The sequence below is a fragment of the Myxocyprinus asiaticus genome, chromosome 8 (genome assembly GCF_019703515.2).
Source record: "Myxocyprinus asiaticus isolate MX2 ecotype Aquarium Trade chromosome 8, UBuf_Myxa_2, whole genome shotgun sequence".
NCBI classification, from domain to species: domain Eukaryota; kingdom Metazoa; phylum Chordata; class Actinopteri; order Cypriniformes; family Catostomidae; genus Myxocyprinus; species Myxocyprinus asiaticus.
The window spans coordinates 5,435,185-5,461,777 of NC_059351.1; the positions used below are offsets into that span (position 1 = coordinate 5,435,185).

The 26,593-nt window shown below is 39.3% G+C and overlaps 2 protein-coding genes across 2 annotated transcripts in view; one reads left to right on the plus strand and one right to left on the minus strand.

Annotated features, from left to right (window-relative positions):
- Positions 1 to 216: 216 nt before the first annotated feature.
- Positions 217 to 14,041, minus strand: LOC127445397 (transmembrane protein 192-like). Its single transcript, XM_051705445.1, has 6 exons — positions 13,880 to 14,041; positions 13,167 to 13,316; positions 12,124 to 12,385; positions 8,681 to 8,818; positions 1,946 to 2,048; positions 217 to 1,030 (listed from the first exon to the last, which is right to left on the minus strand). The coding sequence occupies exons 1-6, from the start codon at positions 13,907 to 13,909 to the stop codon at positions 907 to 909; spliced, it is 807 nt and encodes a 268-aa protein (XP_051561405.1). The 5' UTR covers positions 13,910 to 14,041; the 3' UTR covers positions 217 to 906.
- Positions 14,042 to 24,259: 10,218 nt separating this feature from the next.
- Positions 24,260 to 26,593, plus strand: part of LOC127445007 (proteasome adapter and scaffold protein ECM29-like) — a 32,838-nt gene continuing 30,504 nt past the window's right edge. The window contains exons 1-5 of the mRNA XM_051704716.1: positions 24,260 to 24,336; positions 25,059 to 25,186; positions 25,830 to 25,946; positions 26,084 to 26,202; positions 26,435 to 26,581. Of these exons, the coding sequence (XP_051560676.1) occupies positions 24,315 to 24,336; positions 25,059 to 25,186; positions 25,830 to 25,946; positions 26,084 to 26,202; positions 26,435 to 26,581 (533 nt within the window). The 5' untranslated portion in view covers positions 24,260 to 24,314. The remainder of the gene's footprint in view (positions 24,337 to 25,058; positions 25,187 to 25,829; positions 25,947 to 26,083; positions 26,203 to 26,434; positions 26,582 to 26,593) is intronic.

Consider the following 26,593-nt stretch of genomic DNA (forward strand, 5'->3'; position numbering starts at 1 on the left):
TGGTTGTGATGTTGTGGCTGATTGGTGTATATTAAAATTTATATAAACTACAGATTTTATTCGACTTTTAAGAATATATTAATATTCCCAACTTTCCAGGCCTGTAAACCGCAATTTTCAAATTTCTTGATATTCCGGTTTTCCATGACCATGAAAACCCTGTAATGAGCACCAGACAGAAATTTGGATTTGGATATTCAAACATGTTATTATTATTGATTATTTGGTTCATGTTTAACAATCAAAATGATATAACTCAATATCTGTCAAGAGCACACCTACTTTCAAAATTTATTGAAATCGTATTTCAAAAAGACAAATCATTTTATTCACATTATTGTACATAAAAATATAGTAGTACAAAAGATTTTTACTTGAAGCATCAGGACTAAAAAGGTCAGTATGTCCCAAATAATTTTGAGAATGACTTAATCCAAATATGTCACCTGAAATATCCTTTCAACACAATCTTTACACACAAAAGCAGCACTGAACCACAAAGCTGAGGTATAAATTACTTTTTAAAGAAACCATATGACATACACAATATTACAAACACATACAGACAGATCAGTAAGATGCTAAAGATTTTGATTTGATAAGATCTTAATACCCCAAAACTCATAATGAGCATGTTTGGTGAACATTTCTGCAGGAGAAGTTTTTGACTTCCTAATTCCGCCCATTGTCTAGTCAGACTTGTTGTCATGGAAACATGAGAGCATCATTAGAGAGGTTACCAAGGATCGTTTCCCACCAAAAGCCTTCTGATCAGTCAGCCGCGGCTGCCGATTCCAGTCAAGATAGACGCGCACACATACTCGCATGCACGCATCACTTCAGAGCCCATCATTTCCACTAACAGTTCTGACTCTGAGTCACTCTCTCTCTTGCTGTGTGTGGGTGTCAGTCTCTGATCTGCTGGCCGGTCAGGCTGAGGATTCTCTTGCTTAGATGACTGTTGTGCTGTTTGAGATAATCAATCAGGTCTGCCTGCTTTTCTACCAGTTCCTCCAGACTGGAGCCATCCCTGTGAAATAAACCACACAACACATTTGCACCCGTTTCAACTGTCCACAGCACATGGTCTTGAAATGTGAATGTGTCTGTGTGCCTATGAAAACACCAGTCAGCAAAAGACTGCTGCATTGTATTAAAAAAAAGTTTCAATTGTGATCATTTACATATACAAATTGACAATTACGTCACGTGTGTTGGGGGTACTTTCTAAATTGTGCCTTAATGTACTACTACAATAGGCAGGGAGGACTACATTTCACCATAATACAAGGAGAAATAACAATGGGTCTCATTCACTAATAAATGCATAAAAGTTGTGTGCACAACTTAAGTATGTGCACAGTGAAGGTCTAACACAAAATTTCCGCTGGATTCACAACAGGTGAGTATGCATCTAAATTTGTTCACATTCACGGATAGTAAATAAAACCTTATTTTTACGATAAGCTCTTTCTTCCCTATTGAAATCCACTATAAGAACAGCTTAACATTGCATACCGTACCAAAGCAACAACCTTGGAATGCAGATTTTCCTCTCAAAGCTTTGTGGTCAACAATGTCTATAGCCAAAAGAGTAATCCCATAATCAAAACAGGAAGGACAAAATTTAATCTTCTATGTTGTTAGTCCTATTGTATTACTTTAGAAGGAAAATGCTTAACATTGTTTAATGTCCTGAGACAGTGGCTACATAAAAAGGGAGGAGCCAAGAATCTAAGCAAAAAGTGCATTACCTTAACAACAGACATATACAGACAACTTCTAGGAATGCGCTTAACATAAATACATTGACTTTCTCCTTGGATTGCAGCGTTCTTCTTTTAACAGTAGTTAGTGTTTATGAAAAGTCAAGTGTGAGAGAAATGTAGTTCTCTCTGGTGCTTGTTTTGGTACGTTTTAAGAAGTCCCTGTGTGGGTGTGTTACCTGAAGCCTGTCTCAGCGTGCACATCAGTGGAGCAGCCGTGAGATCGCTCTTCTTCATTTATATCAGGATGTGGCTTCTTGCTATTGAACTTCACCACATGCACTGTAACGCAGGGAATACAAAGAGTTTTTTTTCAATCATTGCCTTTTCCAACCTTGTAATAAGACTGAACAGTGGGGTCCAATGATTTTTCTATTTAAACATGGAAATAAACTAAAATTTAAAACAAAGAAAAGTTATGTAAAATGAAGACATATTTGGTACTATTTCTAGGTCACTATCAAATGTCAGGTTTCCTTGCTTCCATTGAAGCACACAAGATGCTCGTTGGAATGTTTTTATAAATTATGCAGGGATAACATGGATTATCAGGATTTGCACAAATTTGTGGAGTCCGTGCCAGCTCAGGTGAATGCAAGGGGGACATACTTGTACTTCTAATACATAAGTACATTCAAATTCATGTATGTATTTCACTCAAATTGTTACGCTGATAATGGGGAACAAATGTGATCTCAGTGGCATGATTGTTGGTGCCAGATGGGCTGGTTTGAGTATTTCTGTAACCGCTGATCTCCTGTGATTTTCACGCACAACAGTCTCTAGTTTACTCAGAATGGTGCCAAAAACAAAAAAAAACATCCAGTGAGCGGCAGTTCTGCGGACGGAAACACCTTGTTGATGAGAGGTCAACGGAGAATGGCCAGACTGGTTCAAGCTGACAGAAAGGCTACGGTAACTCAGATGACCCCTCAGTATAATTGTAGTGAGCAGAATAGCATCTCAGAATGCACAACATGTCGAACCTTGAGGCTGATGGGCTACACCTGCAGAAGACCACATTAGGCACTTTATAGGACCACAGTGTTCCTAATAAAGTGCTCGGTGAGAGTATTTATCATATTAAATAAGCAGAAATGAGCCAGACAGAAATGTTGATAGCTGTGGAGTGTGTCTGATGGTGCAAGACATCCTTTAACGTGAGCTAGATGTGTGAAGACACACAGTTCAATGTGTGTGTTACCAAGAGTTGTGTTCATTCCAGATATTCGTGCAAGGAGATGCGTGAAACGCAGGGCAACGGTGTGGCTTCACATGTCACTACTCTTACACCCTTAAAGTGTCTTTCAACCAGCTAGCTTTCACTCTTTCCAGTGCAACTGATCAGCAAGTTCAAGCAGACTCAATCAGTAGCTAAAATTACAATCTGAACGAGAGATTCCAGTTCACAATCAGTATGTTTAAATGCACTTTAAAAGTTCAATTTAAAAAATAATTCCTCTTTTTAAAATGTCATGTGAACACTTAAGTCCAACTCAGATCAGTTCAGACTGATTTTGAGGTCCTTCCTTCAAACTTTCGATTACGCATTGCGTCATGTATACTTGGACAGACAAATGAAAACTATAGCTCAACTACACAAAAACCCGTTAGGGTTTGACTATAACTGTGCATGTAAACTTAATGAATTTAAAAGGAGGGCAGACAGAAAATGTAGCGGGCAAGTTAAACTTCAATAGCCAGAAGAATAATCTAAGCAGACGTGAATACTTTGCCAAAGCATTTTCAGCGCATGTTTAAGTTTTAAATACGTACAGGTGAAGTGTGTAATTTTCACACCACTAGCATCACCAGATGAAACTGCAAAAATCATGACTGTTTTCAAATGCAAGACCGGTGTGGCACACAGGCGGAACTCATTCACCACTTATCTTCCCGGCCTGGCTCTGCCCAGATGCCGCTCGGCCCCACCATGCTCGCCACATACCCCCATCGCCAAACTCAGGCTGGGGAATTAGAGAGAGAGAGAGAGAGAGAGAGAGAGAGAGAGAGAGAGAGAGAGAGAGAGAGAGAGAGAGAGAGAGAGAGAGAGAGAGAGAGAGAGAGAGAGAGAGAGAGAGAGAGAGAGAGAGAGAGAGAGAGAGAGAGAGAGAGAGAGAGAGAGAGAGAGAGAGAGAGATGGGCTCGCCGGTTCCAGACACGTCGACTGGTCCTAAGCTGCACTGACCCATGGCGGACGGCAGCAGCTCCTCCGCTTCCTGCCGGAACGGCAGCGGCTCCTCCTCCTCCTGGCAGAAGGCAGCGGGGAGGACTCCATGACAGTGCATCCTTCCTCTTTCCCGGGTTTCAGCACCAATGTAACGGATTCACACGAAGGGCGAGGAGGAAGCTGGGACCGGCTTGACAAACACGTAGACATTTATTTCTTAAGCCAAACATAAAACAACTTCATGTGCTGCTTCTCCGCAAACATGCCGAACACACACACACAGCTTCATGTGTCTCTCTCTCTCTCTCTGTCTGCTGCTGTCTCCTCTCCTTAAATACTCCCACCGCCCCTCACTGAAACATGAGACTGTTGTGGCACACAGGTGGACCTCATTCACCACTTATCTTCCCAGCCTCGCTCTGCCCAGACGCCACTCGGCCCCGCCCTGCTCGCCACAGAGTCAAAATAATTTTTTGTGGTAATTAACATTATGCCACAAATGGTTCAAATGAGTTTAACTTGAACATGAATTATTATTTTAATTTTAAACAGAGGAATGCATTTATTAGCAGGACACTACGGTAAATCTGTAAGTTTTATGTCCAAAGAATACTTTGGTTTTCTGCATGCCGCATGTCTTCATCATCAGTACGCACAGACTATAAAGTATCACAAAGCTGTCATAGTGTGCAACTGTCGACTGCGTTTGTATGGCCTTGCTGAAAAAAAGTACATACTCGAAAGGAAAAGCGCTCGACCACTCACGAGACGGAACGGCACACAGACAAACAAGTATGCCCTAGCCTTTCGAGAGGCACTGGCGGTAGTGTGCATTTAAGACCATGATAAAGGCTTCCTGTCACAGGCTTTCTCACCAAAGCAACCTGCACAAATTGTGTTTGTAACAATAATCACAGCATGCAGCCAAGAATTTAAGTTCTAAATAAAACTTCAAAATGCATCGATTTAAGCAAATATTCAAGTTTAAGAGTCAGTCTTTTAAATATCCTTATTGATCGACCACTAATCTAAATGTCTATGTTGGTTACAGCCTGCTAACAATACTATTGTCCAGCTACATACGCTGAAACATTCAAAAAGAAAGCAATATTAATTCAACTATAGGTCTTTAAACATAAGAAACATTATAGGTTGTGCTATCAAGAGTGCTAAAAGCATGAGGGTTTCTTTTTAACATCTAAAAATGCTCTAGAAATCAAAGTAGAAGAAAAATATCAAGATCTCTCAGGGTGTCTGAATACATTCTAATTACACCTTAATCACCTAAAACATTAACAAAAATACTAAATTCCCAGCGTTGTCCCTGACCCACACCTGCCCAACCCATCACAAACACACCAATCAGATAAAACCGCTCTTTCTTCAATCGCCTGCAGGAAATGGGGGCCAACAGGCCATTGAGTTGAGTAGGAAGGAGGTCAGGGATTCCCTCTTTAGAGATAATGTACACCTTTTCTCTCACTCTGAAGTGCCATAGAAGTGTCATCTATACAACCAATTGAACTGAGAGAATGAAGCTTAAGCAGTTATTTGAGATAAAATAGAGTGTATGTGTTGAGGCATGTAATGTTTGAGGGTTATTAAGGGTTATTTGACAGTTCTGTCACCACACAAAGAATAGTTTTTAAAGAATGTTTTTAAAGAGAGTGACAGGCTTTCTAATATACGTGTCACATTCCTCATATATCTGTTAAACAGTAGTGCTTCCCTCCACAAAAGACACCATAAAAATAAACACCATTACAATAACCCAAACCTAAATTACATTCACATGCATGCACACACACAACTAACTAACCTACCACATTGTGTCAATATTCAATAATTCATGACATCTGCAGCCTAACACGCTGCAACACAGAAGTTAAAACCATAAAAAGATTGTATCGCTTTTGTGCTATATAATATTTCTCGTAAGAACTCTTGACATTGAATGCCATGTCATTCTCAATTAAAAATAGCTAATGTAAATTTATCAGTTTGATCAATATACCTATATTTACACTTTTCCCGGTTATCAGGCTTACCAATAAAGTCAAAACAAAGATGAACTCGCATAGTGAAAGACAAACTGTGCAAAGTCTTAGATTACTAAAGACTTTTGGAACAAAATTTACCTGATATTTCTTAAGTGAAGAGCCTTGTACAAGTTCATACTGCCAATAATGCAGTTTAAATTAATTCTTTGTTGACTTTGTACAATATTAAAGGAATATTCCGGGTTCAATACAAGTTAAGCTCAATCGACAGTATTTGTGGCATAATGTTAATTACCACAAAAATGTATTTTGACTTGCCTCTCCTTTTCTTTAAAAAAAAAAAAAAAAAAGAAAAAGAAAAAATCTGGGTAACAGTGAGGCACTTACAATGGAAGTGAATGGGGGCCAATTTCTGAATGTTAAAATACTCACTTTTTTAAAAGTAAAGACACAAGACAAACAATATGTGTGCAAACATGATTTTAGTGTGATAAAATCTCTCACTATCCATTTGTGTAAAGTTATATCCAATTTTACAACTTCGTTACCATGACAATGTAATGTCAACAGACCCTAAAACCACTGTAAAAATTATGATTTAAACATTACAGTTCAAATAATACTTTAACAGAAGAATTACTGTGCTTTTATAAAATTTTAAACTTCACATTTCTGCATTTAAACCCTCAACAAATTGGCCACATTCACCTTTATTGTAAATGGCTCACTGTATGTGGCTTTTTTTAAAGAAAAGGAGGAATGAGTCTAAATTAATTTTTGTTGTAATCAACAATATGCCACAAATGCTGTCGATTGAGCTTAACCTGTATTGAACCTGGAACATTCCTTTAATCTCATGAAGCTGGCTATTTACCTCCAGAGGTTAGTGATGAACAATTTAGTCATTACTGTGTCTAAAAGCAGAAATAAAACAATCACTAAAAATTGTTTATGCATAATGGTCAATTTCTAACTTAAAAATGACCTTAAATTCATTACGTTCCCTGTTTACAGACAAATTTCTCCACTCCACTCTTATATACCGGTTATAGCATCCATGCAACTCCACATTCCAACTCTACACCTAATTCCATTCTCTTCATCTCCACTCTGGGGCAGCACATTTAGACAGGACAGGGGCCATGTACATCTTCTCCGTGCATCATGGTAAAACAATACAGGTCCCAATCCCCTCCCTCGCCCCCTTTGAAGGGCCCTAAACTTCCTTTGAAGTGCAGAGGGGGCATACGGCCCATACAGAATGCTGCATTCATGTTCAAATGAAGAGAAAGAAGCAGAGATACAACATCACAGAGGAGACTTCAAAGACTCTGACCTAACTGCACCTTCCTTAAGGAAGAGGGCCAGAAAGATGGATATATGGATAGGGGGAGATAAATGGCAGGTAAATGGATAGAGATAACTCGTTAGCAATATAAATGAGGATTTGGAGGTGTGCGGTAAAATCAAAAGGGTTTGTCGAGGAAATCTAGCTTTATTTGTTTTGGGCATCAACCTGACACACATGAAACAGGAAAGAGTTATCGATGCATTTCCTAAATATTTATCTTCATGCATGGATAATATCTAGGCTATATACTGTAGACTTTAAGAAATGCCCAAAAACAAACCCAAAAAAGGCATCTAAAATGTTACCCTTGCCCCATGAATACTTCATAGAGAGTGATATATGAGACTTGGTGATATCAGCTGATAGGGCTCATTGAGAATGAAGTGACCGAGTGAGGGTGTGTCTCTATAGATAAAAATGGTCAAGCTTCACTTCACTAATCATCTGTGGAATTCAGGCACTGATACGAGAATGTGTGTAAGTGTGTGTGTGTGTGTCAACAGTAAAGACAATGCCATGGTGTATTAGGGTGGAGTGGCCTCAGGTTGCCTTTGACAAAGATGAGCCCTGGGTCCATAACAAGCCTCTTCCCCACATTCTTCCTCTCTCTTTGACATTCTCTCAAATATTCTCTCTGTTCTCCATCAATGGCCTCAGGAGTGCAGAGAATTGCTTATTTTATCATAGAGAGCACAAAAAGGCATAAAATAAAGCACAGAGAGACAGTGAGAAGGGACAGCAGCTGCCTGATGTGTTTCTGAAGGGGGAGAAGATAGGAGCTTGGGCATTGTAATGCATGCGAGTTAGCTGCTGGGGGAGGTGTGTGTGTGCGCATGTACACTCCTTTGTAAAATAAAAGCAAAAATACCCTTCTATTTTTATTAGTTTAGTTTTCTGAACTATTACGTGGCTCTCTGGAATAAAATATTTTTTTATAATAATCGCTAAACTGTATATCTGACCATTATCCTTGACAACCATTTGCTTATACAGTGCCATGTCTCTTAGAGCACTCCTTGGTCTCTTTGTTCTTCCTTAATCAAATCATTTAAACCCAAATCAATATTTCATGTCCATTTATTTGTTTATTTGGCAAGTTGCCATGTAATAAATGGGATAATGTACAGTCAACCGATCATTATTGCAAAATAAACTCCTTTAGGGTGGTACAAGATGCCTCCGCTTTGCACCTGTGATAAGCCTGTCCGGGTTTATTTTGTGATAATGACCGGCTGATTTTACATTAACCCTTAATCATACTTCACAATATTGAAGTGTATTTTGTGTGCGTATGAGAGAGCAGAAAAAAAGATAAGATGTTGAGTGTTTATGTATTTTGCTTCTTTTAGAGGTATGATTCAGAATGAAGCATACGATCTATGTGTGTGCGTACCTGAGTATCTCAGCAGGCATATAACAGACAGCAGTAGCTCCAGACAGATGATGGCCAGCAGGAGATATACAGAAAGATTCTTTACCTTTGCATCCAGCAGAGAGGATGGAGCAATCACAGTCAGGATCGCTGCATTACCTGTGTGTGAGAGAGACAGATTCAGCTTATGAGATATCCATGTAGACCGATATTAATCGGACTACATTTGGCCATTTTGATATTATTGACATTGGCCAATAACGGTGTGCTTGGCCTGTTAACAATGTTAAGTTTTAAATCCCATTTGTGTCAGTTCCAATCTCCAGACAGCCTTGTCAATAGATGATAGACAGTTTCTTTTTAGTACATTTGAGTAAATATTGTGTAAAATAAGCGTTTACTTCATTTTAGCCTTTTTTGGGTCTGTAATTGCTTCTCGTTTGCCATAATGTTCAGCTAACGACCCTGCATCAGTGTGGAGAGGCCTGAAAGACTACCAACTACAAGACACCATTCCCCAACACTGTAGGGAATCAACAATTGGCTGATGACCTAAATGTGTTTAACTGTAGATTTGAAAAGCCCAGTCTCACACCCCACACCTGCTCTGACCTTCACAGCACACAAACATTTACACCTCCTGCAACCCCCCTCTTCACTCTCCTGCTAATTTACCTGCAATTAAGATCAATGAAGAGGATGTGCGCCGGGTCTACCATAAACAAAAGACAAGAAAATCACAGGGGCCCGATGGTGTTTCACCCACTTGTCTAAAATCCTGTGCTTACCAGCTGGCCCCCTTCTTCACACAGACCTTCAACAGATCACTGGAGCAGTATGAAGTTCCCTGCTGCTTCAAATGCTCCACAATCATCCTTGTCACAAAGAAACACAAGATCAAAGGACTTAATGACTACAGACCCTTCACGCTGACATGTGGTCAAGAAGTCATTTGAGAGACTGGTGTTGGCCCACCTGAAGGACATCACTGAACCCTTCCTGGATCCCCTGCAGTTTGCCTATCGAGCAAACAGGTCTGTAGATGCAGTCAATATGGGACTGCATTACATACTTCATCATCTAGACAGATTAGGGACTTATGCAAGGATACTATTTGTTGACTTCATTTCGGCTTTTAACACCATCAACCCCGCTCTCCTATGGACTAAATTAACCTAGCTCTCTGTTCCTGCCTCTATCTGTCAGTGGATCACCAGCTTTCCTACCGACAGGCAGCAGATGTACAATCAGCACTGGTGCCCCCCCAGGGATGTGTACTCTCCCCACTACTCTTCTCCCTGTACACAAATGACTGCACTGCCAATGACCTCTCTGTTAAGCTCCTGAAGTTTGCAGATGACACTACTGTCATCAGACTCATCCAGGATGACTATGAGTCTGCATACAGAAGGGAAGTTGAACAGCTGGCTGCCTGGTGCAGTCAAAACTACCTAGAGCTGATCACGCTTAAAACAGTGGAGATGACAGTGGACAGTGAACACCCCAACATTACCCCCGCTCACCATTCTGAACAGCACTGTGGCAGCAGTGGAGTCATTCAGGTTCCTGGGCACTACCATCTCACAGGACCTGAAGTGGGAGACCCACATAGACTCAATTTTGAAAAACGCCCAGCAGAGGTTGTACTTCCTCCACCAGCTGAGGAAGTTCAACCTGCCACAGGCACTGCTGATACAGTTCTATTTAGCAGTCACTGAGTCTGTCCTCTAAACTTCTACAACTGTCTGGTTTGGTTCAGCTACCAAGTCAGACATCAGAAGACTTCAAATTATAGTTTGGACTGCTGAAAGGGTTATTGGTGCTCCCCTACCCACCTTGCTTGAACTGTACACATTCAGAGTGACGAAATAGGCTGGTAAAATCACTCGACCCCAATCACCCAGCACAATTCCTTTTCGAACTGTTGACCTCTGGCCGGCGCTACAGAGCACTGAGCACCAGAACAGCCAGGCACAGGAACAGTTTTTTCTCTCAGGCCATCCACCTCATGAACAGTTAAAACTGCCCCAAATACTTTCCTTTTGCCATGTCCAATATTCAATCCATCCGTTCCTACTTATATCCATATTTCATTTATATTCTTTAACATATCCTACATCTTCTTCAATACATTACATCACCTGCACATAACTGTATATCTGTATATAAAATATTCTAACAACATTATTGATCTATTGTATATTTCTCTTTTATTCATCTGTTATATCTTATTTTTTTTATTTTTATGTCACTATATGTACAGTATACATGTTTAAATGTATGTTTGTATGTATGTATATATGGTTGCATTTGCACTGGAAACTTCTGTCACCATGACAAATTCCTTGTGTGTGTAAGCAAACTTGGCAATAAAGCTCATTCATTCATCATTGCATTGTATTATCCATATATCAACATTATATTACCCATCAACTGTCCTGCTCTCTAGATGTCAATATTGGTAATTGAAAAAACCTCTATCAGTTCACCAAATGACCATTAGCTAGGGTTGCAATTTTTTCAATGATGATTTGAGCACAATTTTTTTAATAGCGTATGTGCTGCCATCTAGTGGTCATTTGTCAAATATTACACTGGTATTTGCATGTGATTTGAAGGTATATTTCACTCAAATGAAAAATTCTCTCATCACTTACTCACCCTTATGCCATCCCAGATGTGTATGAGTTTCTTTCTTCAGCAGAACATAAATGAAGATTTTTTTTAGAAGAATTTCTCAGCTCTTTTGGTCCATACAATGCAAGTGAATGGGTGCCAAAAGTTTTAAGCTCCAAAAATCACAGAAGTCAGCAAAAAACTAATCCATATGACTCCAGTTGTTAAATTAATGTCTTCAAAAGTGATATGATAGGCGTGGGTGAGAAAACAATCAACATTTTTTATATAAATTCTCTTCCGTGCTCAGTCAATCTCCACTTTAACCTTCACATTCTTCTTCTTGCATTTTTGGTGATTCGCATTCTTCATGCATACATCCCCAACTGGGCAGGAAGAAGTATTTCTAGCAAAAATGGACTTAAATATTGATCTGTTTCTCACCTATACCCATTATATCACCTCTGAAGATATGGATTTAACCACTGGAGTCATATGGATTACTTTTAAGCTGCCTTTATGGTATTTGGAGTGTCAGAATGTTGGCACCTATTCACTTGTATTGTATGCCCCTACAGAGCTGAAATGTTCTAAAAAATCTTAATTTGTGTTCAGCAGAAGAAAGTCATACACATCTGGAATGGCATGAAGGTGAGTAAATAATGAGAGAATATTTGGGTGAACTATCCCTTTAAAGAGAGTACTTCAACTTGCATTAAGTTATTAATCAAGATCCAGTTTTCAAGTTGAAGAACAACATCTTTGCAGCTATTGAAATTGTTTGTATATGTGGTAAGAATGAAAAACGAGGGACTATGGCATTATTATGGTGTGAAACAACTTTTCACCTGCAGAGTGAACGAGCAAGGGAAGGTTTTTTATTCCTCTGGTCATCCTGTAGAAGTCCAGGTAACCTCTCCGTCTCACAGCGCTATGGTGATGCTGGACAAATCTATCATATATAAAGACCAGCACCCACAGTGCGACTTTTCCCAGCAACACCACAGTCTTGGAGTCGATCCCCTGCAATGCAGCATTGCACTGAGCAGTGTGCTCATCAGATACCCAGCAAAAAACTGTGATTACAATACACAACACCACATACACCATCTGCAGTCAAGAAACAGAAAAACACAAAAAGCACACAGTGAATATAATGCTCATGTTGTGTGTGTGTGCAATCTAGTTGAAATTGTACGTATTTGTAGCATGCTATTATTTCTGTGGATAACAATTCAACACAATTATCACACAGAGCTCATTTATTCAGCATGTGGCTTGGGTGAGTTGGCAAAATATTCAATATGAAGCTTATCCATCAAAATAAAGGGGTGGACAGTTGGTGCAAAATTAACTGCTTGTATATATGACTTTCCACCTCCTAGAACAGGACTACGTCACAGTAAGCTGACTTCTTAGCAAACCTTGTTAAAGGAATAGTTCCCCTAAAATTGATAATTCTGTCACTATTTACCTTCATGTTGTTTCAAACTCGCATGCTGTTATTTTTCAGTGGATCGCCAAAGTAGAAAATTTGAAGAATATTTTCTCAGCTCTTTTTAATACAAAATTCATAAAGCTTAAGCGGAGGGGAAGATTTTCAGTGAATAACAATTTAATTTCAGTCTGTGCCTCACATAAACTAGTGTATAAGTCACAAGGACTACTTTTATGGCTCTTTTTTGGATGAATGGAGAAAAAAAAAAGAAAAAAAAAAAAAAAAAAACAGCATTTGGGTCTAGTACTGCAAACATGGGTGGGAATAAGAATTTTAAAAAAAATTTCATTTTGGGGTCAACTATTCCTAACTCCAAAAGGATGTTGTAACCTTTGTGTCAGGCAACATTTAAAACCAGTGTATGTAATGGCAGAGTCTGTTTCTTATACTCACATGTAAAAATGTGAGTATCCCCACTGCCCAATTAGTGGGTAATTTCTCAAACTCTTTCTTGATCGATGACTCCAGTGCATCTTCGGATAGGAATGGCCCATCAATGAGAGGGTCATCGTCAGTGCTTTGTGAAAAACCTACATTTGTGTTCTGTGCGCGCGCGCGCACACACACACACACACAAACAGAACAAACACAGTTTAGATTGTGCCTCGTCACAGTCATAGCATGCACACTCTTTAGTAATTACCCGAGGGCTACTTTTCAGGCTTTAGATTTACTTTGAAACTATGCATTTCAAAGTACTAAAACATAACGTGTATTAGGGCCTCAAAATGACTACTGAACGACCTAGAGAATAGCGCCATTACCAGAAACATTTAGTGACAATTATAGAAGCCTCATTAGAAAGAGGGTCAAAATATTAGCTTTTTTGTTACATGAAGGCTTAACTCTGACTATATTGTACATTCTGCCACCAAACAAACATAAACACACAAATTAGCTACCACAAACACAACACACTTTTGTACCTTAAATGCATTTATGCATTGTGATACTTAAGATCTGAGTTAAACCTTTACACAACAAAACACAAGCCTGTCATGTCAAGGACACTGATTTGAACAGGAGTAGCTTGTTAACATCAGCTTTCCTGACTGCCATTTACATATAGGAAACAACATCGAGGTAAACAAGGTGTTTATACGCACGCCATGTGCCGATGTGCGTTCCGACTCCATTACACTGCCTGGTCATCACACACAAAGCCAAATTATCTAGTTTTAAACAATAAGCGCTGCCAAACATTTCTACATTTGACTTCCGGAATTGGCAATCTGAAGAAGAATTCGATCATGAATATTAACTACGTTACGTGACGTTCGCAAATGATTGGCTGAAAGTAAGACGTTAGTCAGCCGGTCCCAGAGCCATTGCAATGGCCTAGGAATGGCTCTTGAGGTGAGTAACCGCGCCACCATGAGGACCTACTAATTTCATAATTTCCTTAACATCACTGCTATCCACACACCTACAATTGTGGTTAGAAGAATATCATCTCAGAATGCTCCATTATTTATTTATTTATTTATTTATTTATTTTTGAGAACGAGTACGAGTACCGATACTTTTAGTACTGGCCAATACAAAGTCCTATACCTGTTTTTTTTTGTTGTTGTTTTTTTTTTTAACTCAATATCAGCAGTTTATTTCAGTTTTATCATCAACATTGTGTTTAAATAAATAAATTAAACCTTTAATCAAATGAAAGTATTACTATTAATTTTCAACATGAAATTGTATTATTTTTGTCAAATAAAGTCCTGCATAATAGAGCATCACAGATGTGAGATATTACTTAAATATAATACAGTTACTACAGACATTATTATTACTAGCAGTAGTAGTATAATGGTTATCTTCACACATATCTTCAATAGATCACTGGAGCAGTGTGAAGTTCCCTGCTGCTTCAAACGCTCCACCATCATTCCAGTCCCCAAAAACCCCAAATCACAGGACTTAATGACTACAGACTTGTCGCTCTCATGTCTGCATTCATGAAGCAGTTTGAGAGACTGGTTTTGGCCTACCTGAAGGACATCACTGGACCCCCGCTGGACCCCCTTCAGTTTGCTTACCGAGCAAACAGGTCTGTGGATGATGCTGTCAATATGGGTCTGCATTATATCCTGCAACACCTCGACAGACCTGGGACTTATGCAAGGATCCTATTTGTGGATTTCAGTTCAGCCTTCAATACCATCATGCCTGATCTTCTCTCAACCAAACGGATCCAGCTCTCCATGCCCACCCCAATCTGTCGATGGATCACCAGCTTTCTGACAGATAGGCAGTAGCTAGTGAGACTGGGGGAAATTCACATCCTCATATTCTCTCTCCACTGCTCTTCACCCTGTACACGAATGACTGCACTGCAAAAGACTCCACTGTCAAGCTCCTGAAGTTGACACCACAGTCATCCGTGACGGTGACGAGTCTGCATACAGACAGGGGGTTGATCAGCTGGCTGTCTGGTTACAACAACCTTGAGCTTAACATGCTCAAAACAGTGGAACTTTTGGCAGTAGTGGAGTCATTCAGGTTCCTGGGCTCTACCATCTCTCAGGACCTGAAGTGGGACACACACATAGACTCCATTATGAAGAAGGCTCAGCAGAGGTTGTACTTCCTTCACCAGCTAAGGAAGTTCAACCTGCCAAAGGAGCTGCTGACACAGTTCAACTCAGCCATCATTGAATCTGTCCTGTGTACATCAATAACTGTCTGGTTTGGTTCAGCCACTGGTTCAGGACTGCTGAGAGGATTATTGGTGCCCCCCTGCCCACCCTTCAAGACCTGTATACCTCCAGCGTGACCTTTGGTTAAAGGAGCTAAGTTGCTTTATAATATTAAATAGCCACAGTCACCATTCACTTTCATTTAATGGAAAAAAAGATGCAATGAAAGTGAATGGTGACTTAGGCTAACATTCTGCCTGTTCATCTCCTTTTGTGTTCCACAGAAGAAAAAAGGTCATACTGGTTTGGAACAACATAAGGGTTAGTGATTACATAATTTTTGGGTGAACTATCCCTTTAAGGACTCACATTGAGGGATCAATTTTACAAATGTCTATCTGATGTCACTGAGCTATGAGGCCATCTAACTCCGTACCTCATAGAATAGAGCAGAAGATGCTACCGTTGTTATGGCAACCACTTTCTACAGAAGCAGTAATTCTGTTTGTCATGGTGATGGCAAGGTGAGCAGTGTGGGTTGAGGGGGTGACGCTAGAGGGGTTAATATTGTGGGGACGAGGAGGTGGATTTTCCAGGGCCCAAAGGCTTTGTGATCTATGACAGGGAAAGTATGGAGAGAAAAAATATATATTACGCCAAATATTTAATGAACTGTAAGGCATGTTTCATGCATATTGCATCAGCAGTAAGTCACGTAAGCAGCGCATGTTCAATTCAGCAGCCATAATATCAGGTTGCAGTATTTACACGGCATGTGTAAGCATTACAAGTCCAGTTTCTGCACTGAGCCTATTTTTGCTGTGTGTTGAACACTGAATTTGGTGAAAATTAGCTGTTTATCAACAATCTTTTGCACTATGTGCTTTTATGAAGCAACATAAAATGATGGAGTTAACTACTTGCTCAATGTTTGTTTATTAAGTCTGACTGAATCCAGGTAATTTAAGCAGTTTGTTGCCCACACTTTGGGGTTTATGTTCAGTGTCAGTTATTAACATTTTGGATCTAAATGTGATCTCACTCTTTCTATAAATTAGATTTCATGACGATTAAGTTAACCATTTTATAATGTATGGCAATTATGAAAGGAAATGCCTAAAGGAATCCCAGATGTGTATGACTTACTTTCTTCTGCAGAACACAAAATATATATATTTTTTAGAAGAAAATCTCAGCTCTTTAGATCCATACAATGGAAGTTAATGGAGTGAATGGTGACCAAAACTTAGAAGCTCCAAAAAGCACATAAAGGCAGCATAAAGGTAATCCAGGTTTTTTTTAAACAATCCAATCAATTATGGGTGGGAATAGACCAAAACATAACTCCCTCTTCACTATAAATCATGACATCATTAGTCTCCTGCCGATCATGATTTTTAGCTCGATTACACTTCCTAACGCCATGTGTCAAGCACTAGGTAGTGTAATCAAGCTTAAAGTCATGATTGAGCCTAAAGACTGAAATGGCAAGAAGCGAAAAAGGAGTTTGATTTTGGTCTGTTCTCACCCAAAAGAGATTGGATTGCTTTAGAAGACATAGATTAAACCACTGGTCACCATTCACATTGTACGGACCTACAGAGCTGAGATATTCTTCTAAAAATCTTCATTTGTGTTCAGCAGAAGAAAGTAAGTCATACACATCTGGGATGGCATGAGGGTGAGCAAATGATGAAATCACTTTCTTTAAAGAACGCAGCTCTATTAAGCAGCAGAAGAGCTGTCAGTGTAGAAGTTCAACGCTCGCCTGCTGTTGCAGTTACGCTGCTGCTTGCTTACATGCTGCATATGCAGGACGTGTGAAACAGGCCTAATACTTCATGTGTATTGCATTACAAATGTTTCATGCCTGTAACCTGTGATTGTCTCTAGCCTCGGTGTGAGCAGGGTATTGTCAAGTACGACACACTCCAGGTTCTGCGGATTTGTCCATATGGGGGCTTTAGTATTCGTCGGGTGGCCCTGGTAAACCAGGTTTTCCTGAACAATGCCTCAGACCCGCTGTTTCACAGAAATCCCATAACCTCGCAACGCCTGAACTCGATTCCTCAACACCTGTAGAAAACAATAAAATCAAAGTCAGAGGCTGATAGCAGTACCCTTTTCATGACTAAAGACCATACAGTACATTGTATCCGATTACTTATTCAATCGTGTTAAAGACAGGCTACAGCAAACCCACTTTAACATCTGCACTGTCCATCACTCGTATTCCAACAGCTTTATTTCCAACCACATCATTTTCCACAATCAACCCATCGCCTCTGAAGCAAATGCCACGACAACCGTTGCCGTAAATGCCATTGCTGCGCAGCTCTACTCGGCACTCTCTATCTACGGCCACGCCCATCCAGCCATTACAGAGGACACAGCTGACAACAAAGCGTGTCAGCTGAGCGCTCTGAATGATAGACACACCGGCTCCTCTGTTATTGTTCACCATGTAAGCCACCACATTCAAAGGCTCACTGCTCTTCACATAGATTCCAACAGCTGGAGAGACAAAGAGTGGGAGACAGAGAAGTCGTGTGAGATGTAATGTCACAGAGTCTGGAGCATGTATTAGTTGAAAGAGATGTGTTATTTAAATGTGCACTGAGTAATTAATGTTTATGTGATGCTAGCCGATATGGCAGTTTTCTAGGACTTATTCTGACAACAAGTGGCGTGGATACAATATCATGCAAAAGTAAACGTTTTCAGTTACCAAAGCCATTGTAGAAATTCGGTCTTTCACCATTCAAGTAGATAGGAGCTATACTTTTATGCTGCTTGTATAATTAGAAAATGGTTGCCCAGGAGTGTTCCAAAGATGGCGACAGCAGACTGACTTGCCTTGAAAGGGACTTTGGTTTTACTCACTGTTACACTCATATACAGTATATGGTGTAGTGACAATACAGTGATTTGATGTGATTGATCCATGTAAAATACAACAGCTTTTATTAGCTATTAATACTAGCTTAGTAGCTACTGATATAGCTGGAGTCTTCATCTCATTTGAATGTATATGATTTTTAACTTACTTTTCAGAAGTAGTATTTATTGTGTTGGCTTGACAAAGCCAACATCCTGTGATTCTTCAGACAAGGTGTAGGGTTTTTCCAAAATCCCTAAGCCAAACCAAAATTATAAAGAGTAACCTCTCCTACAGCTACATAAACCATTGCACAGACCTTCAGACTGTTTTGAATTTTTATGCTCTATCTTTTCTAATTGATCAAACATTTGGTTTTGCGGACGATAAAAAAAAAAAAAAAAAATGCCCATAGGCCACGTACACACTACAAAGTTTCGGGAGTGACAACTGCATTTAAATGTGGGAGTGAATCCCCTCAATTATTGTTCCATGTGTGTACGGAATACAGGACTGACTCCCGCAATTGCGATGATTGACAAGTTTAGCCATAGCAACGCTGCACCGTCTTGCGCCTGTGCAACATGAATGCCACTAGTTTAACCCATTTTTTTGTCGCTGTTTTGGAGCAAAGATTATCCACCACAGATGTATTATCATCTGACAATGTTTAGTTAGCTGCCATAGACAGAATCGCTGTTTTTTGTTCATGCGTGTCTAAACGGCTGATGTTAAACAGCGCATGCTCTCTGGACTGAAATGGACATGTTACTCCGAGACAGCAGGGCTGATGAGAGAAACTACAGTGAGATACTGACTGGAATATATGAATGAATGAAGAAACATTCCTGTTTGTGTGATTTACACCTGGAGAACGACACCTCTCACACGCGCCATTGATCACTTCATTAACTACTAGTTGTCACTCCCGTATTTTACCGAACTGCGTGAACAGGATTAAGCACTAAAAAGTGAACTGACAACTGAATTTAGCTGCAGTGTGTACGTGGCCATAGGCTTACACTGACAGAATGTTCAAACAAGCCATCGGAATGTTCGTGTATTCAAGCACCAACTATCAAAAATTCAAATATAAACAAACCCACTCAAGATCGTTAAGCTGCTTTAAGTTGATCTCTCTCTCTCTCTCTCTCTCTCTCTGTCTTAATGTAATGTATGTATAACCATAAACCTTCAAACTTAAACTTCAAACCTTCAAAACATGTTTCAACTTTCAGACAAGGCTTTGTCAAGCCAACATGACATTTTGTCTACTTTATCTATCTTTTTTAATGTAAAACCTTTTAATGAGTGAAAAATGACTGTGTATTTTCTTTTTTTTTCCCTCCCCTTTTTCTCCCCAATTTGGAATGCCCAATTCTCAATGCGCTCTAAGTCCTCGTGGTGGCGTAGTGACTCACCTCAATTCGGGTGGCGGAGGACGAATCTCAGTTGCCTCCGCATCTGAGACGTCAATCACGCATACCACGGAGACATAGCGCATGTGGAGGCTTCACGCTATTCTCCGCGGCATCCACGTACAACTCATCACGCGCCCCACCGAGAGCGAGAACCACATTATAGCGACCACAAGGAGATTACCCCATGTGACTCTACTCTCCCTAACGACCGGGCCAATTTGGTTGCTTAGGAGACATGGCTGGAGTCACTCAGCATGCCCTGGATTCGAACTCGTGACTCCAGGGGTGGTAGTCAGTGTCTTTACTCGCTGAGCTACCCAGGCCCCCGACTGAGTGTACTTTTAAAGTTACTGACCTCCATTGTGGCTCATGAAGTTGTTTTCAACCAGAGCAACTGTGATTGCCCGCCAAGAGGAAAAGCGCTCATCTTCGCTGTCGATATCGCTTTCCCATACCATCAGTTCTCCTTCCCCAGTTGTCTGGCCCTTTTCTGTCCCTCTCTGCAAGCCTCACTCCTCTGTCTCTCTCCTGTAGAGGGCGGTAGACCTCTTGGCTCACTCCAGACTCTGTGTCCTTCTGGCAGATTACGGCCAGCCCATACATACGGTTATGTGTAATATAGTTTCCAGTGAACTGAGGTAAATTAGAGGACATAACCCACATTCCACAGCCTTTGTTGCCTACAAAAGACAACAAGAAAACATGATTTCACCATGACATAAACAAGTGTGTCAAAGCGACAAGCAATCAATCCTATCTCCTCCATATTAACATCATGCATGTAGCGTGTGCTGGCAATGACAAGTAGACGAAGAAGATGATGATGTGAAGGACCCAAGTGCAGTTTATTCATAAATGTGAAAACCAAAAACCATGAACAGAAACATGAACTAGACACGACACGACACGACACGACACGACACGACACGACACGACACGACACGACACGACACGACACGACACGACACGACACGACACGACGTTACACCAACATTCAATACCTGACCTAGACACAATGGAAACATGAGACTTAAATACATGGACATGGGAAACATAAACCAATGAACAAATAGAACTCTAAACAAGATAACAAGACAATGAGCATAAACCAATGACATGATAGTACCAATAACAAGACTATGAACCAATGGGAAACAGACACAAAGAACATGAGGGAAACAGGATGATCACATGACTTGACATGGAAACAGAGAATCACATGACATGGCAGGGAAACAGGAAATAACATGACATGGAACTACTTTTCAAAATAAAAGACATAAACACAAAACATGAACATGAACACATCTAGACGTGACAATACAACCCCACGTCTCTGCTTTCAGAGGTTTTATATGGAGTTAGGATGAAAATAAGGTGCATTTCTAACTGTTCTGACAGATAGTGCAGACAGATAGCACACTGGAGGTTAAGTAATTCACTAACAAGGGAGCAAGGGAGCATCCTATATCTTTCTATGCAGAATGCTAAGTGCATTCAATCCTAAAATCCAACCAAAAGCTCAGTTTCAGGTTGCAGATTATGTTTGGACCACTCAACATGTTTGGCAGACATGGGACAATGATAATCAGTACATAGATTCTGAATTTTATAATGCAAAATTTTATTTTAACATGATTGGCAGTGATTGGATGATGCTGGCCATTACTTTTAATCAGAATTATTTATTCAGCTTTATAGAAAATGTCTTTAACATATCAAAAACATGAATAACTCCTGGAAACATAATAAATGATTTGATGAAAAAAATATCTGAATTTCTATAGCTTGCCATTATTTAAAATTTCACAACTTAGCCCCGCTGTCCACATATGTGGACATACATTTTTAGGAAAACTATTTGCTCTAGATTTTTTTTTTTTTTTTGTGGTTTGTTTATTAAGTGCTACTAGTTACAACTCAAAAAGGGAAATGGATAATGCCCACAGCAGTCACACTCGGGCCTCAAGATGTTAAAGGTGCTGTAAGTGATTTTTTCACAGAGACTTGCCCTCCAAAGACATGTCAGCAATCCCAAATGTGCAAAAAGATTGAGAGAGTGTTTCTTATTGGCTATAAAAGCATTGGCTAATTACCCCCTAACTCTTTTCGGTTTCAGAGCCTAGGGTTGTAAAAGAGACAGGTGTGATTTCTCAGGAAACATTATTCAGTGTTATCTGTCAGGGACCAGTGTTGGGGAGTGGTTAACTAAAAGCAGCATTGCTACTTACTTAATTAATTTTCAGTAGTGTGACAGTAGCTCAGCTATTTTCACAATAGTGTATTACTTTTTACTAGTACTTTTCCAATAACAAGCTATATTTCCAACAAGTAGCACTGTAGTGTCACAAAACACTACATTTGCCACATTGTATTGCGAACGTAGCAATGGAGCTGAGGGAGTAATCAAACCATCCTCTCTCTCATGTAGCGTTGGGAAAACCCAAATCATTTAAGTGAATTGTTTTTTGTTTCTTTTGTTTTTTCGGACAGTTCATGTAATTGAACCTGTTAAAATAAACAATCCCCTTTTTAGCGCTAGGAACTCTGATTCATTTTAGTGAGTCAGTTCATGTAAACGGCCTAGTTCCCATTAATGATTCACTGATTCACTTGAGCCCTGTTAACCATTGTTTTTCTACAGTAATATTGAAGTAACAGTGACTGTAGCATCCATGTTATTTGGCAGAAACCATGGGTTTTACTATAGAAATATTATAGTAACATAGTTATAGTTTTTTTTTTTCTCACAAACCATGGTTTTGATTCAATTAACTATGGTTTTACTACTGTACAGTAATATTGTAGTAACCATGATAGTTGTAACCATGGTTAATTTTTAGGTTAATGTGGTTTTCTAGATAAAGATCAAACCAGATTAAGACAAATTTATTCATAAATGCAGGTAATTCCAAAGGGTTCACATACTTTTTCTTGCCACTGTAACTATCAGGTGATATTATTGAATTCTGGAATCAGAACTTTGGATTACAGATTTAAATAATATCATCCAATTGTTATATTTCTAAAAATATTTACTTTTATGAATAGCTTTAATGTAGTTATCTTCTGTTTGTTAGTAGTTTGTAGTGTGGCTAACTATCTTTTTAAAAGAGTAGCTTGACTGTAGTTCAACTACTTAAAGTTATGAGTAGCTTGTAGCTTCCTCAACACTGCCAGGGTTATTTTATGCATGGTAAAAAAAAAAAAAAAAAAAAAAATCCCACCAGTACTTTGATCACTTTGTTCAAACATCAAATATGTTCTGATTAGCAGCATTTTCACTTTTAGTGTAGACAGAAAAATTATTTGTCACTGGAAAATTGTTATATTGCACCTGCTTAAGCAGATGGTTCATTCCATCACAAACATGTCTCCAGCAGAATGAACATATGCAGTGTTTCCCCAAGGATTTTTTCAGCAGCGGTGCCGTTTACTAGCACGCAACGCCGGACCCGTATTTACGCATGTCGGTGGAGGAATAGCTTAAAATGACATCTGAACATTTACAACAACTTACCTAAATCTCACGGAGGTTACAATTCTTACCTCTAGTTTTACTGAGATGGAATGATTTTTAAAGTATATAGCCTAATTATGGTCCTCTGCTTCAGTTACTTGTTTCTCAGCAAGACGTGATGCAATCATGTGCTGACTTACATTTATGATGTTGTTCTTGGCAGATACCTTTAACAACAACTTTAACAGTTAGTTGAAGGGCAGTTCACCCAAAAATGACATTCCTGTCATTACTCACCCTAAAACCTGTATGATTTTCGCTATTCTGTGGTATATAAAAGGAGATGTTAGGTGGAATGTAAGTTCCAGTCACCATGCACTGTCACTATTTCCAACCCCCCCATACATTCTCCCTAACATCTCCTTTTGAGTTTTACGGTAGAAAGAAAATCATAAACGTTTGCAAGTGATGACAGAATTACTATCACTTTAAGAGTACAAGTCAGTACTCACCAGTTACATTATAATGGCCATTCAGTGTTGACAAAATGCATTGAAAATGTTAAAATCCTGTGTGTGTGAGAGAGAGAGATAGTGAGAGAGAGAGAGAGAGAGAGAGAGAGAGAGAGAGAGAGAGAGAGAGAGAGAGAGAGAGAGAGATTTGAAACAGATCAAATGCAGGTGTTACTGGGGGAGGACAATCATGCATCAGTTGCAGCAAAATTCATTTTTGAGCTGCACACCCTCAGAAACCAATCACTGCCTTAATGTACTTCAGTCACAGTATTTATTATTATTATTATTATTTTATGTTCATAATGTCTTGTTAAATGCTTATTTTATTTTATACTGTATAGTGTATATTGTTATATATCTTGTCATTATCTGTTTTGTGTATTAATGCTTTGGTAATATTGTACGTAAACACGATCATGCCAATAAAGTACTTTAAAACTGAAACTGAAATTGAATTGATAGTGTGTGTGTGTGTGTGTGTGTGTGTGTGAGTGAGTGAGTGAGTGTGTGTGAGTGAGTGAGTGAGTGTGTGAGTGAGTGAGAGAGAGAGAGAGAGAGAGAGAGAGAGAGAGAGCTGTTGTCTGTATGATAGAGGAGTGGCTGTGTTGCTGGTGGTGACTTCACTTCAAACATGGCTGCACAGGACGAGCTCAGTAAGTTATTGATATCCCCTTCATTATAGATCATTCACATGAAGATTAACTTCACCGTATTGGCTGTATGTTTACCGGAAGTTATGGAAATGGAAATGTGTAAAGTGAAGTTCACTTTGGCAGCTAACCGGCTAGTTTGTGCTACAGAGGCCCAATGCTCAGTAATGCTCCAAAATGAAAGTACTCCTCTTGGGTTTGTCTGAAACAGAGAACATAACATCCTAAGATTAATACGCAATTATCTGCATACTGGTCCAACACTTGCTGTCATTCATTAACAGTGTCTGAAATAAGTAAATAAAACATAACATGCGTGACGTTAGTTAGCAATCAGGCTATTCAGCACACAGGCTAACGAACCAGTCTTCATTTACAATATTCCTGTATTTACAATGTGTATTATTGCCTGTTGTTCATTGCAAGCCTGTGCGATATTTTAATTGCAAATTGATTAGTGATATATGCACAGAGAGCTGGTGAAATATACTCAATGTTAGGGAAATAGATGCATTGCAGTTGTTTGTGAAATAACATGTAAATAATATGGTTATACAGTAAGCATTTGAGAAAATCTTCCCATTCAGATCCATTTGAAATTAAGGGCACCAGAAGTCCTTTCTTTTTCATTGTGGTGAACTGTCTTTCTCTCTATCACTTATATGCATGCTTTCTTTCTTTAACTCTCTTTTCCTTTCATTTTTCCTTTGTTTCTCTCATCTTAGATCAATTGGAGCGTGTGTTTATGCGTTTGGGCCATGCTGAAACAGATGAGCAGTTGCAGGATATTATATCCAAATTCCTGCCCCCTGTACTCCTCAAACTGTCCAGTGTTCAAGGGGTTCGCAAGAAAGTAAGTGTTCGAGAAAAAGAAAATTGTCTATATTGAAGAACCAGGGTTTTCCCTAAAGTTACGCAAGGGTGGTCCATGGAGAAAATGTGTAAAACATAGAATTTTCTCCAATTTTCGTGACATTTCTCATGTATTATTTTTTTTTAAACTAACATACTTTCTTTAGCATTATAAAATGTAGTTATCATAATTAATGTTCGCAATGAACATTATTATTATTAAGAGTTATTGAGAAAAAGTAGCTTTTTTTAATATCACCCATTTATTTATGTTTGTATGTGTGTGTGTGTGTGTTTTGCATTGTGGCTGATTAATAGATTTTCTTTTTTTTTTTTTTAACAAAATCCAAAACAATTGTTTTAGTGTCACCAGTTCATTATTGTATTTTATAAATAAAAAAATTTGCTCTGTTTTTTTAGTTTCTCATTCATTTTCAATGGTCGGTCAATTTTGACCGCAAACAATAAAGGTGTCTTTTTTTTATTTTATTTTTATTTTTTTAATGAAGTCCAAATTTCTTTTCTGTGTTCATATCGGTCAAAAATGACCGAACAGTTTAAGAAGGTTAAAGACACATATTAATTAAGTGGAACAGCGCCTAAAGTATGCACAATAAAGAAGATCTGCCTGTTGCCCTGTACAGGTTATGGAATTGCTGGTACACTTGAACAAAAGGATAAAAAGTCGACCAAAGGTACAACTGCCTGTAGAGACACTATTGGTTCAGTATCAGGATCCTGCTGCTGCATCTTTTGTCACGGTATGAACGCACGCACATACACGTTAATATCACCAGAAACATTGCTGATTAATTTGTGTCTGCCAAAGTGTCACATTCACTTTTTATTGTATGTAAAGTGAGTTCTTTTGGGTGGGGGGGTGGTGTTTGGCTTGCAGAACTTCACTATCATCTACATTAAGATGGGCTATCCCAGGCTGGAGGTGTCCAAACAGTGTGAGCTTGCACCTACTCTACTCACAGCAATGGAGGGGAAACCTCAGCCCCAACAGGACAGGTTAGTTCCAGCTCTGTTTAATGCGAAACAGTTTCGCAAGGGGCAGATCATGATCACAGCCTTAACTTTGCTGTGCAGGGAATTGACCATTAATAAGTGTACTGTAAGTTGTTTTTGATCAAAGCATCTGCTGATTGATCTAGTGGGGTTGGCTGTGTAACACCATATTTATTGAAAAAATAATGGAGTATCAGTATTCAACAAAATTTTCTTCTCTCTCTCTCTCCACTAGTCTGATGCACTTGCTGATTCCTACATTGTATCACGTGAAATATCCATCAAAGCCATCTAAAGCTTCCCCATTCGTCCTAACGGAGAGGCCCAAAACTGTACAGCTGCTCCTAGAGTTCATGCTTGATGTTCTCCTGATGCCTTATGGGTATGTCAGATA

Coding starts and splice junctions, on each gene's coding strand:
- LOC127445397 (XM_051705445.1), bottom strand. CDS start 13,909: ATGGAGTCGGAACGCACATCGGCACATGGC. Junction 12,386..13,166: donor GGATACTCACATTTTTACAT/GTGAGTATAAGA, acceptor TCTTGACTGCAG/ATGGTGTATGTGGTGTTGTG. Junction 8,819..12,123: donor CTTGCTCGTTCACTCTGCAG/GTGAAAAGTTGT, acceptor TCTCACACACAG/GTAATGCAGCGATCCTGACT.